We start from the raw sequence: 17,238 nt of genomic DNA, 5'->3' as shown, positions 1-17,238 counted from the left end.
TTAAAAGAATAATGTTTTATGACTATATTAGGTTTTTGTAGAAATGCAGAGGGGGCTTGACATTAGCAAATCTACATTCATCTCAAGTCATAATAGAGAAAAATCATTTGATCATCTTGACAGATATGAAAAAGTCACTAAAATCCCAACATCCATTACTGATAAAATTTTTAGCAAACCACAAATAGAAGTTTACATAACTTTAATATATAAATTCAAATATTAAGAATGTCTTATACTAAGAGTCAAATTTATACTTTTGAAGAAACACTAGAAATATTCTCACTAAGGGAAAAATATATGAAGAAGAGTGTACAATACCAGCACAATTATATATGCACTATTTAACTCTGCTCTAAAAGTGCTGGTCAATGTGATAAGAGAAAAAAGGGAAATAAGATTATTGAATACATGGAGATAAAACTATCATCACTAACCAGAACTATTACCTACCTGAAAAAGGCAAATAAAACAAAATGAAAAGAATTTAGCAACTGACCCGATACAAAATAACCAGTTCCCAAGTTAAATAAATTTGCATACAACCACACACTACTCTATGCAGAGGTCAGAATGAGGTAGATTGATGCTCACTGACATAGGAAGATGTCCATGATCTATTGCAAAGTGAAAAATCCAAGTAGTAGAAGGGTTGTACTATGTCATCAAAATGACAGAATATATTTTAGGGGGGGAAATTTGAGGACTGTGCATTAGTTGTTATTGTTTACCTTGGGGAATTTTAATTATGGGAACTTCCCTTTGCTACATTATGTTTCTCATCTTTAAATCTACAAAACTTTTATTTAATGTTTTAAATTAGAAAATCAATGGATTTAACTTTCACCAAAGACTAATGGCGTAATTACATACTAATAATAAGTAGATGGAAAATACAATGGACAAACTGACAACAGTATCCACCATTACAAAAATTACCTTTACTAGAAAAAATAGACTGAAGGATGTAAAATTAAACAATATAAATTCAGTGAAAAAGAAAATATAAAAGATATTAGTTCTATGGATATATATAAATTTTACATAATCCAATTTCTAACTCTTCTAAGTTACAAAATGATCCAAAATTTCTTTGGGAAATATTACTATGCAAAATGGAGTGGGAATTTTTTTTCAAAGCTTAACTAATGAGGACATTTAGTTTAAGATTATGGTGATCAAAACAGTGTGGTACCAGTGTTAGAATGTACAGGTGGATAAAGAACCACAGGGGCAAGCTCAGAAGCACATTTTAGGGTAGAATGTGTATCTTAGGCACCCAACAAAAGGTCTGGGTATATGGTAAAAATGGGATTTGATAGCAATAGAGAAATGATAGATTTCCCAATAAACAGTGCTTAGACAATTTATAAAATAAATTTCAAATAGATCAGAGGTTTAACTGATTAAAAAGAAATGATAAATGTACAAGAACAAAATATTGATGACAATATAATCTTGAAATTAGACTAGGAAAGATGTTCATAAGCATGAAGCAAAGATAGCAATTGAAAAGGAAAATATTTGACTAAAAAGCTTTTTGTAAGTGCCTGAACATTTTTTAAAAGCCATATATATCACTTAAATTGTTTTACAATTCTTATTTAAAAAATCTCTCAGTAATCAATGAAACTACTAGATGCCTATGACAAGACTGGCCAGAGGATATGAATATAGGTATATATACAAATACACATATATACATATGTATATATTTTGCTAATGAGGGTCATATTTTAATCAAAAACTTTATTTATCTCCCAGCCCCCATGCTAACAGTGTTGAAAAGGGATTAAGACATTCTCATACTGCTGGTGGAAGTATAATTTGGGGCCACCTTTGAGAGGCAATTTGAGGTAATATTTATTAAAAGTTTTTAAAATGTACATGTCTTTTAAATTATCATCCAGAACAGGATATGTTATGCTGTAGTAACAAATTAACCCTGAAATCCCAGTGTAAGATTTAAGGTTTATTCTTTATTCATGTTACATGTCCATGCAGGTTGGTGGGTGGGGGTGAGGGAAAAGGAGGAAGTGACCTGCTTAGTCACTCAGGGACCTCGGATAACAGAGGCTCTACCGGGGGACATCATCATTTGCTGAGGCAAGACAACATAGACACTGGAGCACTGCACATGAGCATGTCATGGTCTGAGCCTAGATTTTCATATGTATCTTCTGCTTACATTTCATCGGCTGGAGTTAGTCACAGAACCCTGGACAACTAGGAGGGGGCTGGAGAATTAGTCTCCTGTATGCCCAGGAAGGAAAGAAGCCACAGATTTGAGGAAGCACATTTTTGAGCCAACAAGTCCAATTTTGGAAAATTATCCTAACTAAATATTGAGAAGTTTAACAAAGATGTCAGAAGAATTTCATCATGTCCTTGACTAAACTGTAAAAATTTGGGAACAGCCTTAAGTATCCAAGCAAGGTATAACTTGTGTAGATGTTAAAAAGCATTTGATTACATATGTACTGAGATAGAAATATATTTACAATGTAGAGAAAAAGCAAATAACAGAAATTATGTATAACATGATTATATTTCATGGAAAAAGTAATTAATCAAATACAGACACATAGAAAAAAGTCTGAACAGATATATATCAAATGTTAACAGTGGTTATAATCAGTGCAATAAAGGTGGTTTTTTTCTTTTCACTTAAATTTCTTTTTTTAAAAAGTATATTTTACCTATGTACCTAAAAATTGTTCAAAAAGGAAAAAAGAAAGGTATTCTTGGGAGGGTCCACTTATCTACCCTATTTCTTATTACTAAACTCTTACATTTGATATAAGATATGTCTTCTTGCCTTTCACATCATGGGACACTATTACAACAACTGGTCTAAAGTCAGGGCTTCCTATTGGGAGTGGTACAAGAGGGTAAACACAGAAACACATCTCCCACAGCTGCATATCATGAATCCTACCAATCATCTGCCAAAATGTACAAGAGTTTGGACTCCATCATGGTTGCCTGGGCTCCTGCCAGGTGTGTCAGGGACCCCTGTGGCCCAGGAGATCACCCTGCAGCAAGCTCTGCACCATACAATTGTATGTGTAGAGTAGGGCACCATACAATTGTACTCAAAACAAAAGACCCACAGACTCCAGGTAAATGGATTCCAGAACATACAACACCATCACTAGAAATATTCAAATAAAGACTCCTCTTAAGTATACATATTTTTTATTGAAAACTCTTCCTTATTGTTTTTCCTACTTCCCCTTGCTGCTTCTTCCCCAACACACACACACAGTCATAAGCTCACTACAACATTCCATCCAGCTCAAATTTCTTAACATTTTCTTGCTAGGCCCCTAAAGAGGAACCGTATTCTTAGGATAGGTGTATGGTAAAGGCATGTAAATAACTTATTTCTCTACAGGATTCCTCTCCACGCCATCACCCCCACTATTCCCAAAGTGTATGCTATTTTTCTTTGGCAAAGCTATTTACTCAGAAATTTGGGTCTGTTTAAACCATGAATATACTTTAAAAATAGATGGACACCAATTTTTATGCTTCCAGTTTATATTCCAAATGCTTCAAAATCCTGTCATGTTTCCAGTGAACAGAAGAATTTTAATTTCTACAAGGATGAATGGCAAGAACAACTCACTTTCTGTTATTAACAGAGTAGAACTGGCTCCTTCTTAAAGGGCAGAATCTTTGAAATACTACACCAAGTCATACTGTAGCTGCTTTTTTCCCAAGAGTACACCTGGCCACACGGAAGGTCCCACAATATGGTCCCTGGCATGCCCTGTGTTTGGCTCTTGTCCAAAACTGTTCCTGGATCTACAGAAAAGGAGGCTTGTCTACAGAAAAAGAACTCTTTTAAAGTGGAAGACCATGATTCTTCTGGGCAGCACATTAACTGCATTTATTTGGTGTTTCATATCAAACACAGTATATACAAGTCAGACTCCTACCAACCACCTTCATGAAGCTGTGCTCATGGAGCCTGCAGGGTGGAGACCAGCTGCCCCCTGAGAATAGTCTTTCTGGGTATTGCTCAGGCTCTATGTGACTGGCTCCAAGAACTGAACAAATCTGCTCCCTTCCCAGCACTGGCTAATCTCCTGGACAGGTGACCCCCATACTAGAATGCTATTTATGTCTCTGTAATCTCAGGGCCTTCCACCTGTTTTAAACAGACTACCCTGCTTCAATGAAAGCCATCCATAAAGAACTCATGACAAGTCTGGGTTAACTGGCCTCTTAGGGCAGGGACATGATTATAACCGATACTCTCTTAAAAGGATCCTTAAAAAGACAGAATCATTCAAAAATGGAATTTATTATCTGTAATGAACATAAATGTAATTTGACTCACTCCTTGTAAATTGTCCTTTGCTGTGGACATGAATTAAGATAATATAACTGCAATGTGCTCTTATGAGGATACAAGAGAGTTTTTCCCTCTTAGCACCCATGGGTCACCAAAGGGACAAAAGTGACATGACTCATGGAAAAATAGTGGACTAAAATCCAGGAGACCTGGATGTAGAGCCCATGTTGCTGATCACAGCTGGGTAACCCTGGGCATATCACTGTCCCTACTTGACATCTGCAAAATGCAGGCAACAATCCCTGCCCAGTTCTCTTATCTGAGATCTAAAGCGATGGCATGCAGGGAAGATGGAATTGATGGAGCACACAGATGTCCTGAGTGAATTCAGGCTCTCTTCCCCTAGAGGCCTGGCTGTGCTTTCCCAACCTGCCACTCTAGTGGGCTTACAATCCCTGGGAACCCAGAAGACATCCTCTTTCTTTCCCATCCCATCTAGGAATTGCATCCAGCTGGATTTTGACTAGAAAGCAAAGTTTATTGTAAGGATCAACATGGTTAAAGTTTTACAGGTTTCATGAATGCAGAAAGAAAGCTAATCAAGGTGAAGAAAGCCAGTCTTGGAGATGTCAAAACCAGGAGAATAGCACAATGTGGCTCCAAAGGCTATGAGAGAAAAGCTTACACGGCTTACAGCCATGACAATAGTCTAGTGACTGGGTTGGACATCATAATGAGGGCACATTATACCAACTCAACTGAAAGTGGGGACAAATCCAGTGGGTCATTTTCATTGTACTGAGTCCCCTGTTCAGAGTGTCAAAGGCTGTCCAACAAGACCAATCCCTTGACTCACTATCCAGGCTGTTCCTGAACCATTCTTTTTTAAAGAAAGTAAATGAAGTCTTGTGTGGTGGTGCATGGCTGTAATCCCTTGGGAGGCTAAGGCAGGAGGATCACAAGTCTGAGGCCAGACTTGGCAACTTAGCTAGCCCTATCTCAAAATAAACAACAAGGGCTGGGGATGTAGCTCAGTGGTACAGAACCCCTGGGTTTAATCCCCAGTACCACCCCACCCCCACACACACACCCACACCAAAAGAGAAAATAAAAAGAAAGTAAAGAAATTCTATGGGCTTTAGAGGAAAGTTGAAGGGATGAAAAGTGCTTATGTCAAGTTTTGTGCTTTCACTGCAGAACCAACTCTTACTTTAAAGGACCCCCCTAACACTGTTAGCTCCTGGGCTGCAGAAGTTCTAAGGCTGGATAAGCCCCAATAGTACAGGGAAACTAGGCTCCTCACCTATTAGCTACAAGATGCTGGCCAAACTCTTTAGTAGTTTGATAAATGGGCATCAAGTATCTCAACCCCACTGTATGATGGCTTCCAACATTTTTTAAAGTCACTGCTTGGGATTAATAAGTTGCCTGTGGGCACAGGTGGTGGTCATCTGAAGATTCCAGTGAAGGGTGTTTGAGATTCCAGTGTCTACTGCTCCTGGGAAGACATTTGCCCAGGTTGCAGGTAGGAAGACCAGGCTGGCCTGGGAAGAATCTGTTTTACCCACTGCTGGATCCCGGGACCATGTTATGGCCAGCCCAGCTTTCTGGTCTCCTGGCACAGCCAGTTGGGAACTGCTACTGACTGTCCTGAAAGCCATCTAGAGCTCTGAGGAGAGGGGGAAGCCAGCAGCTCCCTTGCCTGAATCACAGCAGGGATGACTTAAGAGCCTTGTGTATTTAAGACCCCCACTTAGCCTGTGGGGGTCTCCCCTAATGTACCTTGGTGCTCCAAATCAACAGTCTTCTTTCTTTTCCTATCCCAGGCAAAAATTCCCTGCTCAGAGAGATGCCTCAGCTAGGGGAAGGGGAGTAGAGCAGACTCTAACTCACCTTGGGGCCTGGGTCATATCTATGTGGACCCTACCCACTCCTCAGGCTATTTTCTCATTAATTCAAATTTGACAGGAAGAATTTCCCTATGAGAAAACATTTCTAGAGGAACAAATTCTCTTAGGTAGTTCTAGAGAGGTAAGGTGACACCAGAGTCTCTTCTGCCCAAGGCATTTAGAAACAAATAGGCCTGGGGACTTGCCATACACAGGCCATCTTTCACAATGAAGGATGCTAATGGCATTGAAGTGGTCACTGGCCCCACTGAGAAGCTCTGTATCAGAGGAAAGGTTTATGGCTCCAGGCCCTTCCTTAGCAGGAACTGAGGCAAGAGGTGAATCTGGGCAGAGTTTTTTGGTGCTAAGGCCAAGGCCACCCTCTGAGCAGGACTCTGTAACCATCATGGGGCTGGATGATTTCTTTCTCAATTATCCAAACCTACCATAGGATCGCACCCTAGTTCTGAAACCCTGGGTAGCCCCTACCATGGACAGCCAGTGTTCTGGAATCCTCAGGCTCCAGGATGCCATGCCTGAAGAAGGTGATGGTGCCAGGGGGAGAGCACCATGGCTGGGCTCTCAGGGGGCCTCAGATCAGCCCCTGATGCTTCTGCTGCCACCCTCCCTGCCCCAGGGCCACCTGAGCCTCAGATTTGATCACAGTAGTATTCATTCCTGATAACTACCCAGCAAACACACAAAAAAAGATGGTGTATCATTCAACAAGGGTCTGGACTCTACTTGTGGGGTTTGATTAAAACACTAAATTCTGTTTAAATGTTTAATTGAACAATATTTATTAAGCACCTACGTTATGCCAGGCACTGTGTGCTTGGCGCTCTCACCATGTGCTGTGAACAGCACAAAGCATCTGCTCAGAAATTAAAACCAACAAAAGGAATATTGTCGCAACCATACAAACTGAGGGAGGATGGGGTATAATGGATACAAGTGATTCCCATACCAGAAAATTCACCCAGAAACTTGCTTTCTTTCTCCAGATAAGTCACCAAACTAAATGGTTGCTTTAAAATGACTCAATGTTTACTGTGAGAGATGTTACTCCCTCCTTGCCCCATGGACTGGAGCCTGGTGGACAATCATGTACTCCAAATGCTATTCACTAAAAGGAGCAAAAAGGCCTGTTGTAAAGGGGACACTGATACTTGAATTAGAAAATTACCTTGTTTTTCGGTTCATATGGTTGCAACAGCCCTTAAGAAAGATATAAACATCCCTGCCCTGACTGCGTAAACATTTTAGGTAGACCTAGTTCTGGATTCCTGAGTCAGAATCTTCCAGTTGTCCACAACCTCATGAGGCCAGAGGAGCAACAGATTTCTATTCTGGAGAGGAGTGAGTGGACGGCACAACTGGTTTGGAAACAAGACAAATTGCGCCTGCATTTACAGAAGCAATGCTAACAGGAGAACATCCTAGTCCTATTTCATCACACACACACATGTGGGACTCACGATCCAGGGCCCAGGTCTGTGCCCGGCCCTAGTTGTCTGTACCCAACTTGGAGAGGCCTCGGCGGAAGTCATGGAGGTCATCAATCTTCCCATCCAGCACCTCCAGGAAGCTCTTCAACTCTACCTTCAGATGACGCTGTCGGTATTTACTTTCCTCAATGTCAGTCTTTAGAGATCGCACTTTGTCTTCCAGGTTTTGATTGTCTCTCTCTGCCGCCTGACAAAACAGAAGGGAGAAGAGTCTGGAAAAGAGTGATGGGAACCATCCACGAAGCCTGCTACAGCTGAACCAATCATTCTTCATCAGATCCACGGGCTTGGGCCAGGGTCAAAGACACTAGAGACAAGTTATGCCCTTCAATACACAAGCCTATAATCATGATGTCAGAAAGGTGGCAGTGGGTGTTTCAGCCCCTCCTTCCTGCCTGTTCCCTGGACCAACATTTGGCCTCAAAACCCAAGTTCTAACCCAGGTTGCAGAATGCAGAGAGCTGCCTGAGGGGGGTCTTCACAAAGGGCCCAGCAGGGATGGCTTGAAATCCTGGTATGGCATTTTCAGCCCCCCTCCCAGAGTGGCCGGCAGAGGCCACTTTTCAGTTCCACTCTGAGAGAGAAAGAAACAGAATAAATGGAAAAGTGGCTTGTTTCCCCTGAGAGGCCTCCTCAAGTCCCAGGCCCTTGGCTAAGGAGGACTGGCCATACCAGTGGCTCGGGGACAGGCAGTCTGTGCATCCTGATACCATCACCATGAAGATTTCTGCAGAGCTGGGCCCACAATCCAATCTAGGTAAATCAAATACAGTTCCCAAAGACAGGAGGGCTATGAGTTGTTAAATGAGCCTTAAGCCTTGTACTCTTCATGACAAATAACAGCTTTATATCATGGGAGTAAACTGGGACTTTCTTGAACATGTGCCCAGGAACTACTTACCAATACAGAACAGGAACTGTGTAACTCAATAAAGCGCTCTTTGTGTATGTTAAGTGAGGAGACCCCTGGAGGAAAAGGAGGACCTAAAACCCCTCATTTTTATGGATCAGAAAGCTGAGGATAGGGAGGAAGGGCTGACCAAGGTCAGTGCCCAAAGTCATGGGCTAGGAAGTGGCTGATGTGGACTTGCACCCTGATTCTATACTCTCAGGCCACCTTTCTGTCCCTCTCTTTATTGTCTCTGTGGCTTTGTAGAAACTTCTTTGGGAGATAACTAGTCACCTATGCTGTGGTTATACATAGAATGCCTCTGTATAATCGAAAAAACCACAAGACCAATGCTGTTGAGTCTGTTTTTAAGGCCAGGATGGCATGTGATTACACCAGCTTTTTACAAATAGAAACTCACTCCTCTTTATCATCCTAGATGTGACAGCTAGAGGGAGTAGACACACCAGCAACACGACAATTGCCTTCTCATCTAGCCAGGACAGGTATGCCCTTCTCTTACCTCTAACTTCTCAGAGACGTATTCACACTCTGACATGAGCTGAGGTATGATTTCACTTTGTTTTCGGAGATCCTTCAACTCCTTGAGGATACAGGAATTCAAAAAAGAATATGAAAGCAATCAGATAAACGTATCCTTGAAAATCACCAACCTGTGCATTTACTAATAGATACTGTTTTTGCAGCCCGTCCTGTCTGCATAAGCAATGGTGGTGATGATGCTATTCTTAATTATCAGGTGATTCAAAGGGCCAAGTGTGTTTCTGCATGATCATATGAAGTCCATAATACCATCATAAAAAGGCATGTATTTTTATGTTTTGTACTGTTATGTTTTACTGTTTTGTACATGGTGAAACTGAGACCCAAAGAGGTTTGGTAACTTGCCCATGGTCTTCAATGTGTGTGTACTTAACTGTTATGCCTCCCAGAATGTAAATGACTACAAGATTGATAGTTCTAGCTGCATTAACTTAGAAGAACAACTTTTGATGGCAACTTTTAATCTATAGAAGTGCCCAAGTATTCTGAGAAATGTTCAGGTCACTCTTAGATGAGGAGGCTGCAGAGGGTAATGATGAGGCTGTCCTCTGCTCTGGAGTATCTGTACCTAGGTGTGACTCCTGGCTCTCTGTCCTAGTGTTCAGAAAGCTGCCAGGGTTAGTCATATGCCCCAAGCCACCTGCTATGTCCTTGGGTTGAGATCACAGAGGTCACTCCACAAGGCCCAGAGAACACCAAGGACCATGTTTAGAGAGTATCCACTACTCACCGTCTCCTTTTCTCGGAGTTCTGACTCCAGCTCCTCAATTCTTCTCTTCAGCTGAGTATTCTTCTCCTTCTCCCTGTTTATCTCACTGCACTGTTCTTCTAACTCGTCAATCTTCAACAAACACATTAAATGCTAGTTTAGTCATTAGAGACTGCCATAGCTATTTTTATGCTTTCTTTCTTTCTTGTATTGAAGATTGAACCCAGAGGTGCTCTCCACTGAGCCACATCCCTATTCCTTTTTAAAAATCTGGGACAGGGTCTCCCTAAATTACTAAGGCTGATCTTGAACTTATGGTCCTCTTCCCTCCTGAGTAGCTGGGATTATAGGTATACACCATAATGCCTAGCTATTTTTATACTTTCTTTTAAAATCAACCATAAACTAACCCACTTAAAATATTTTTTCTTTGTGGTTATGAACACGGTCCAAGCAGCTCCCCATGGAGCTGTCTACCCCTGCTTGTAAGCGATGCCTCACTTAATACTTGCAGGGCCAATAAGTAATGAAACCTGACTGCAGAAGGCTCTGGGCTTCTGTTTTTCTATCTTGGTCACATGGGAGTAAGTTTAGGTTTGCTTTAAGGGTCTATCACAGGCAAGATGTTCCAAATTGATCTGCTTCTCCCCAGAATGATTTTTACATCATTTGAATCATGTCCTGAATTATTCTATCTCATCTCAAGGATTTAAGCCAGCAGAGTAGAGACTCTAACAACTCTGTAGAACAGTGGCCACCAAATGGGATGTGATGACATTTTAAACACTATATATATCAAGATGACCTTCCTTCGTGTATGAATGCAGAAGGGGCCTGGCCAGTGGGCCTCTTCCTTGAGACTGAATGGCAAGTTCTAGGACTGCATCTTTCCTTACTTCAAGGCCTAACTCCTCAAAAAGGTTACTCTTGCAGGCCTGACACCCTGATATTACTGTTCGATGCTGGTATTTCTTGGAGACCACCCAAAAGCAGCTCAGTGTACACACAGACAGCAGTGGTCTTTATATGAAGGGCACTGGGGCGGTTGCCATGAGGACACTTCTTGGAAGGTGGCCTGCATCACCCCTCAGAGTCTGAACCTCTGGTTGCAACTGTGGCTGGAAATCCTACCAACTTTCCCCTCCAGCCTAGAAATCAAGGTCCCAATGTGTCCCACCTAGGGAAGTCCACACTTCCTCCACTCCCCCACAGTGTCTTTGGTTTTCATACTCCAATCAAAGCAAGGAATTCAACTCTTCGCTTGAAAAAATGAAAGGGCAATCGATCCCTCTGGCAGGCAGGTCTGCCAGGCAGCTTTGTTCAGAAACATGCAAAGTCAGCAGCTGGCCTGGGATAACCGACTGTCAGCACTTTCAGTTCTGAGATAAAAAATGACATGAGGCAGCTTTATGTGCCATCAGCACCAAAGGAAAAGAGTAAAACAATGGGCTGGTCTATAGCGGCTCCATTCAGGTCATAGAAATGGCTCAAGGGACAGTGGACACCAATCTAAATGTGACATGTCTCCTGAAACCTGGAGCCTCCAAAGCTCATACTCCAAAGCTCCAAATTTCATGATGGGGGTGGGCTTTAGAGGGGCGGGTAATGGTATCACCATCATAATGTGGTCAGCACAGAAACCTTAAGACCTGAACAGGAAAGTCTGGGGAGTCACCTCAAACCCATTTTACCAACTCAGCAATACCACAAAGAGAGTAATTAATTACAGGGAAGTTTATAGGTGAGTCTGGAAAAAATCTAATTGCAGGACATTGAAGTTAGAAAATAGAGAGTATCTGGCAGTGGTCAGCAACCACCTTACATGTTTTAAGCAGTATATTCCTTTTCTCCCTCCTAGGTTTACATTTTTAGAAATAATGATTTGAATGGAAACTGAGCAATGATCCTCAGGATGTTCTGAGCCTATTTTTCACTTATCCTCTGACTTCCTTTCCTCCACTGAAGATCACTGAGTCACAGAAGTGCTAAGGAAAGACCACTGTGACAATCAGCCAGGCCAAAAATCATATCAGAGGGAGCTCTTGGCGTAGGACAAAGCTGCAATCGCCGGTTCATTTATCTTCTCCTTAATGACAGGAATTATAAAACTTGGTTTGGCAAATGTAGTTTACATGGCCTAAATTTCTACTAAGAAAAGCAGTGGGATGGAGAATGTTCAATGGCATCAGGCAGCAGGTCTTTCTCCTGCCCCTGGGAGGAGAGGAGAAAGGACCACAGTGGCCTCCCTACTCCTGCTGCCCACCCCAGCCAGCGGGCCCTCCTTCCCGCTGGCTGCTGTTCCAGGAGCCCACCTTGTTTCGGAGCCTATCGTTCTCATCTCTGCAGATGGAGAACTGCTTCTTCCACTGTTCCACGCTAGCTGCTGACTCCTGCAGTGCTGTGGTCAGCCGAGCATTGCTTTCCCGCAGGGTCTGCAGCTCGATCTCCCATTTCTTGACATTGGCAGCACTGCGGGGCAGGAAATAGGTGGTGGTGGAGATGCCGGCAGGGGGATGCCAGCCATCACAGTGCACCTCCTTTCACCTGGGGAATGGGGACTCTGCCACTTAGCCCACCTGAGGGGATCCCACTCCTTCACCCACTAGTGAGCTGGGTTGGGTCTGGCTACACCTACCAACTGCCAAGAGGGTCAATGGCACCACTTTCTAGTGTTAACATGTCACCTTGCCAGGCTAGTTTCTTAAAGAATTGCCTTAGAAGAGAATGGACTTCTTAAAGAAAGAAGAATGGACTTCTAAAAAGAAAGACTGCTGAGCATGATAAATACCTACTTCCCCCTCCTTCCTGGCTAACCTCCTACTGCAGCACTCTGAGAGGTTCTAAATTGCTGGGGCAGACCATGGGACCCTTTGAGAATATCGTGAAAGCCATGAACCTCTCCAGAGTCCAAGGATGTCACACAAACACAGCAACAGCCTGGGTGAAAGTGGCCTCACTGTAACCTGTGCCTCCTCAGAACCTTTAAAGGAAGCCAGATTTGTGAATCAAGGGCTTGAGGACAGAGGAAACAAATGGGGAATCAGGCCCCTGTAAGCAGAACTGTATTCCTAACCTCAGTGTGTGTGACGGAGCTTTGGCTGGCCGTCACCTCAGGGGGCATCACCTCAGGTGTGAAACCCCTACCCTCATCACAAAGGCTTTCTGTTTTACCTTTGGTTTTATGTGCATAGTGAGGAAGAAGCTTAAAACAAATTTGAATCAGATTCCTCTCACTAACTTCTCCCTTTCGACTCTCCTTTAATTTCTGTGCCTTGGAGCCCCCATATCTGTGGCACAGAATGTGAACTGAGGTGATGGGGCAGAGCTGCACACGACAGCCCATCAGGTTTCTCCCTGGCTGCAGAGAGTTCTTTCTGAAGACTTTAAAACAAAAATTTTAAGTAAATGCAACTGTGACTGAATAATTTGCATTATCTTTCAGCCCACAGCCTCAAGAACTTAGGAATGTGATTAGAAAATACATATTCACAGTTTGAAATACCACAGACTGAAAAAACAGTAAAATGTTCCAAAATCTGATGAATTTTGGAATTGATGACTGAGAATTTAAGTTGATTTAGGGAAATGGCTTCACACCATTTATTAAACCAAGATTTGAAAACATTTATTTTTAGGGGTGAAACACTTTCATCCAGGCAGTTCACTGTGACTTAAACAGTCAAAAATAGTCCTCACAATCACCTGACAAGTAAGAAAAGACACTGGTCACAGTTTTGTTCTTTGAAGTACATGACAAAGACCCAAAATCTAAAGGTAGGTGGCGGGATCTAAGAGTCTCATGTTTTCTGGAATTCCTAGGTCAGATCACAGGAATTAAGCTCCAAGCACCAGACAGTTCACTTGAGGTGGGGAGATGGGTGCCAGCCCTTTAGTGGCTCTAGCTATAGAATGTGACTGGTGACTGTGGGATATCCCTGAGGAGATTGCAACTGCAGCTTTGAAGGGCAGGCAGTATGAGGTGATGGAAAGGTTTACTTTTAGACATGTGACCTTGCATAGGGAACCACTGGCTCAGTTTCCTCATCTGTACAATGGAAGAATTTTGCCAGATGGCTCTCAATATAACACAGCTTAAATGGGCTGAGGAAGATAGTTTCTCTTCCACAAAGAGAAGTCTGAGGGAAGTTGGCTGAAGCCCCTGGCCAGGTGAGCAGGATAATTCTGAAGGCACTCACAGGCCAGCCCTGAAGACACAGGAAAGTAAGTACCACTCATGTCATCAAACATTTAAGAAACCTTTATATCAGTATAGGGATCAATTTACATGTATAGATCTACTAAAGGAAAACTGATACCTTAGAAAATATCAAGTCTTCTTACCATTTCCCAATTAAAAATATATATTTATATTAAAATATAATTATATGTATATAAAATAAGTTTAAAATTATATTAATATAATTTAAAAAAATATATGCTCTGGGTGGTGGGTACCAGGATTGAATCCAGGGTGCTTAACCACTGAGCCACATCCCCAGCTCTTTTTATTATTTTGAGACAAAGCCTTGCTAAGTTGCTGAGGCTGGCATGATCCTCCTGCCTCAGACTCCCAAGTTTCTGGGATTATAGGTGTGCACTACCATATCTGGCCCAATATAATATGTTTGAATATAAAGTGATGGATATGCCACCTATTCTGATCTGATCATTACATATAATATATATGTATTAAATGTCACATGAAACTTCACAAATATGTATAATTATGTCCCAACTAAAAATAAAAGACACACATTTAAAAACATTTAAAAAAAATCTATCTCAGGACTGGGAGCGTGGCTCAGTGGTCTGAATACTTGCCTACCACTTGCAGAGCCCTGGGTTTAATCCCCAGCACTTCAAACAAAACAACAAAACAAAATAAAAACCTTGAAGAATTTATCTATCTGTTAAATGATTTATTTATTATCCTCAAAATCATTTTAAAGTTTGCTTTACATGATCTTGAACATTTCTTTCCAAGTTTATTCTTATGTATTTTGTGGTTCCAGTTCATATTGTAAAGCAAATACCTTCTTCAAATATATGACCAATGTGATGGGTTTTGTATACAAAAAAGTTACTGACTTGTGTGTGATTTCATATTATTTATCACAGTTTCTTAGGTTTTTATATGCCTTTCTTGGTCAAGACTCAATTTTATCATAAATGTATCTTCTAAAAAAAAAAAGTACAGTTTCGAAGCTGTACCACATACTCTCTCACACACTTATACACTCACACTGACACACACATCCCTTCTCACACATGTACTCACACACTTACCCTATCATATACCTCATACACACTCAATTACATCACCATACACACACACACACACACATACACACACATACACACACACACAAACTGATGCTGATGGGTGGCAGATAGAGAAGGGCCATGAAGCCAACTAGTCTCCCTTTGCCAGAGAGATGAGATGGATGCTCAAAGCAGGACAGCCGGTCATCGCTCTCAATTTCCTGAAATCCTGCTCAGCCTAATAAGCTTCCCAGAAGTTCTGAACGTGAAGAAAACAGGATCTTGACCCCCACTCCATCTCTGCCACTACTAGGGATTGTTGAACCCAAGGACCCTCTACCATTGAGCTGCAGTCCTGGTCCTGTTTTCTTACTTTTTATTTTGAGAAAGGGTCTTACTAAGTTACAGAGGCTGGTCTCCAACTTGCAATCCTCCCACCTCAGTCTCCCAAGTTGCTGGTTTACAGGCCTGTGCCCAGCTCGGATGTGAATTCTAAACAAGTCTTACCTCTGTGTCAAAGCGATCTTCAGTTTGTCGTTCTCAGACTTGAGGTGTGTGTCAGCTGGACCCACATGAGAAGCCTTTTCATCATCCGTTCCATTGACGCTGGATGCCTGAGTAGAAGATGGGGTTTCACACCCAGATTCCTGGCCAAAGTGAATTATCTCCACACGTTATTGCTCATCCTCACACTGCCAGCAAATCAGTCATAATGAGAAACTGTGTGTTGTGACTGTGGACAAACCAATTCATCTAACCAGAAGGTATTGAAGACAAAGAAGTAAACAAGCTAACAAAGAGTGTCGATAATGGCAGGAAAAGGCCATGGAAAACCCAGATGGCATTTATAAAGTCCATGTACTTTATTGAAAAGAGAACACCTGGGCCATTGCTCCGAGACTTTTTATTCAAACGTTTCAGAAAAATCTACCAATCTTGAGTATCTGGTTTTCTTAAATACCACTGATGGAAGTTACAGGTTAAAAGGGGAGAAGAGGGGCTGGGGATGTGGCTCAAGCGGTAGTGAGCTCGCTCGCCTGGCATGCACGGGGCGCTGGGTTCGATCCTCAACACCACATAAAAATAAAATAAAGATGTTGTGTCCACCGAAAACTAAAAAAAAATAGAAAATTTCTCTCTCTCTCTCTCTTTTTCTCTTTCTCTCTTAAAAAAAAAAAGGAGAAAGAATTATTCCAAACTCCAAAGAACAAGAAATAGTTAATGAAGATAGAGAAAAAGTATTACAAGTTGAGACAGTTTAAAAATCCTAGGGATATGGAGAGTTATATCAACACACTCATCAAGAAAACAGAAACAAGATATGGATGTCTACTTCTCTATTACTACTTAGCATTTTATGAATATCCTGAAGTGTTTTCTGTAATAAGTCAAACCACAAGGAGGTGAAATCTATCTGGTCTTGGATAAGATCTTAGAAAAATCTTATTTGGCCTGAAATAAGCATAAAGGCAAAGGAAGGAACCGTGTAGGGAATGATGCATACACTTAACTAAATTTCTGCATTACAAAAAAATGCCATAAACAAAATTAAAATGCAAAGAAGAGCCAGGGGAAATATTTGCAGCAGATATTAAAAACAAAATGTTAATATCTTTTCTATATTAAAAAAGAGTCCTCATATTTTAGAGCTACATACTGAAATATTTATAGATGAAATATCAGGGATTTGCTTTAAAATATCAGGGTCGGGGTAAAGTGTGGGGCATAGATAAAAATATCGATCACAGATTACCAATCATTAAAGCTGACCTACATGTATGTGGAGGTTCATTATATAATTCTGCCTAGCTTTCTACATGTGAAAAGTTTCCATGTTAAAAAATATGTAAACCCTTTAGGAATCAATACAATATAAGAGAAATGTCTCCTCAATTTATTTTAAAAAGGAAAAAGACTATTGATATTTACAAAAGAAGAAATGTATACATTTAATAAACATAAACAATATCTAATGTCAGTAGAAAAGAAATACAAGAGGAGAAAAAGGCAATGAAGTACATTTTAAAAAAAATCAAATCAACAAAGCTTTTCTTGGCAAGGGTATGAGAAGAAAAAGCCTCATTTGGGGCCAGTAGGAGCTAGAACTGCATACT

At 41.4% G+C, this 17,238-nt stretch overlaps 1 protein-coding gene across 4 annotated transcripts in view; it reads right to left on the bottom strand.

The window, feature by feature from the left end:
- Positions 1-1,422: 1,422 nt before the first annotated feature.
- The window catches only part of Homer2 (homer scaffold protein 2), a 93,543-nt gene continuing 77,727 nt past the window's right edge, over positions 1,423-17,238 (bottom strand). For 2 of the 4 annotated variants that reach the window (XM_076851282.1, XM_076851284.1), the window contains exons 5-9: positions 15,632-15,771; positions 12,175-12,331; positions 9,884-9,994; positions 9,113-9,193; positions 1,424-7,887 (exon numbers count right to left, since the gene is read on the bottom strand). In XM_076851282.1, the coding sequence (XP_076707397.1) occupies positions 7,699-7,887; positions 9,113-9,193; positions 9,884-9,994; positions 12,175-12,331; positions 15,632-15,771 (678 nt within the window). In that variant the 3' untranslated portion in view covers positions 1,424-7,698. Of the gene's footprint in view, positions 7,888-9,112; positions 9,194-9,883; positions 9,995-12,174; positions 12,332-15,631; positions 15,772-17,238 lie in introns of all 4 variants that reach the window. The other 2 variants (XM_076851285.1, XM_076851283.1) reach the window with 2 other exon arrangements.

The sequence above is a fragment of the Callospermophilus lateralis genome, chromosome 3 (assembly GCF_048772815.1).
Source record: "Callospermophilus lateralis isolate mCalLat2 chromosome 3, mCalLat2.hap1, whole genome shotgun sequence".
In the NCBI taxonomy this organism is placed as follows: domain Eukaryota; kingdom Metazoa; phylum Chordata; class Mammalia; order Rodentia; family Sciuridae; genus Callospermophilus; species Callospermophilus lateralis.
Note: the sequence above shows the minus strand (reverse complement) of the source record. Positions and strands in the feature narration are given on the sequence as shown.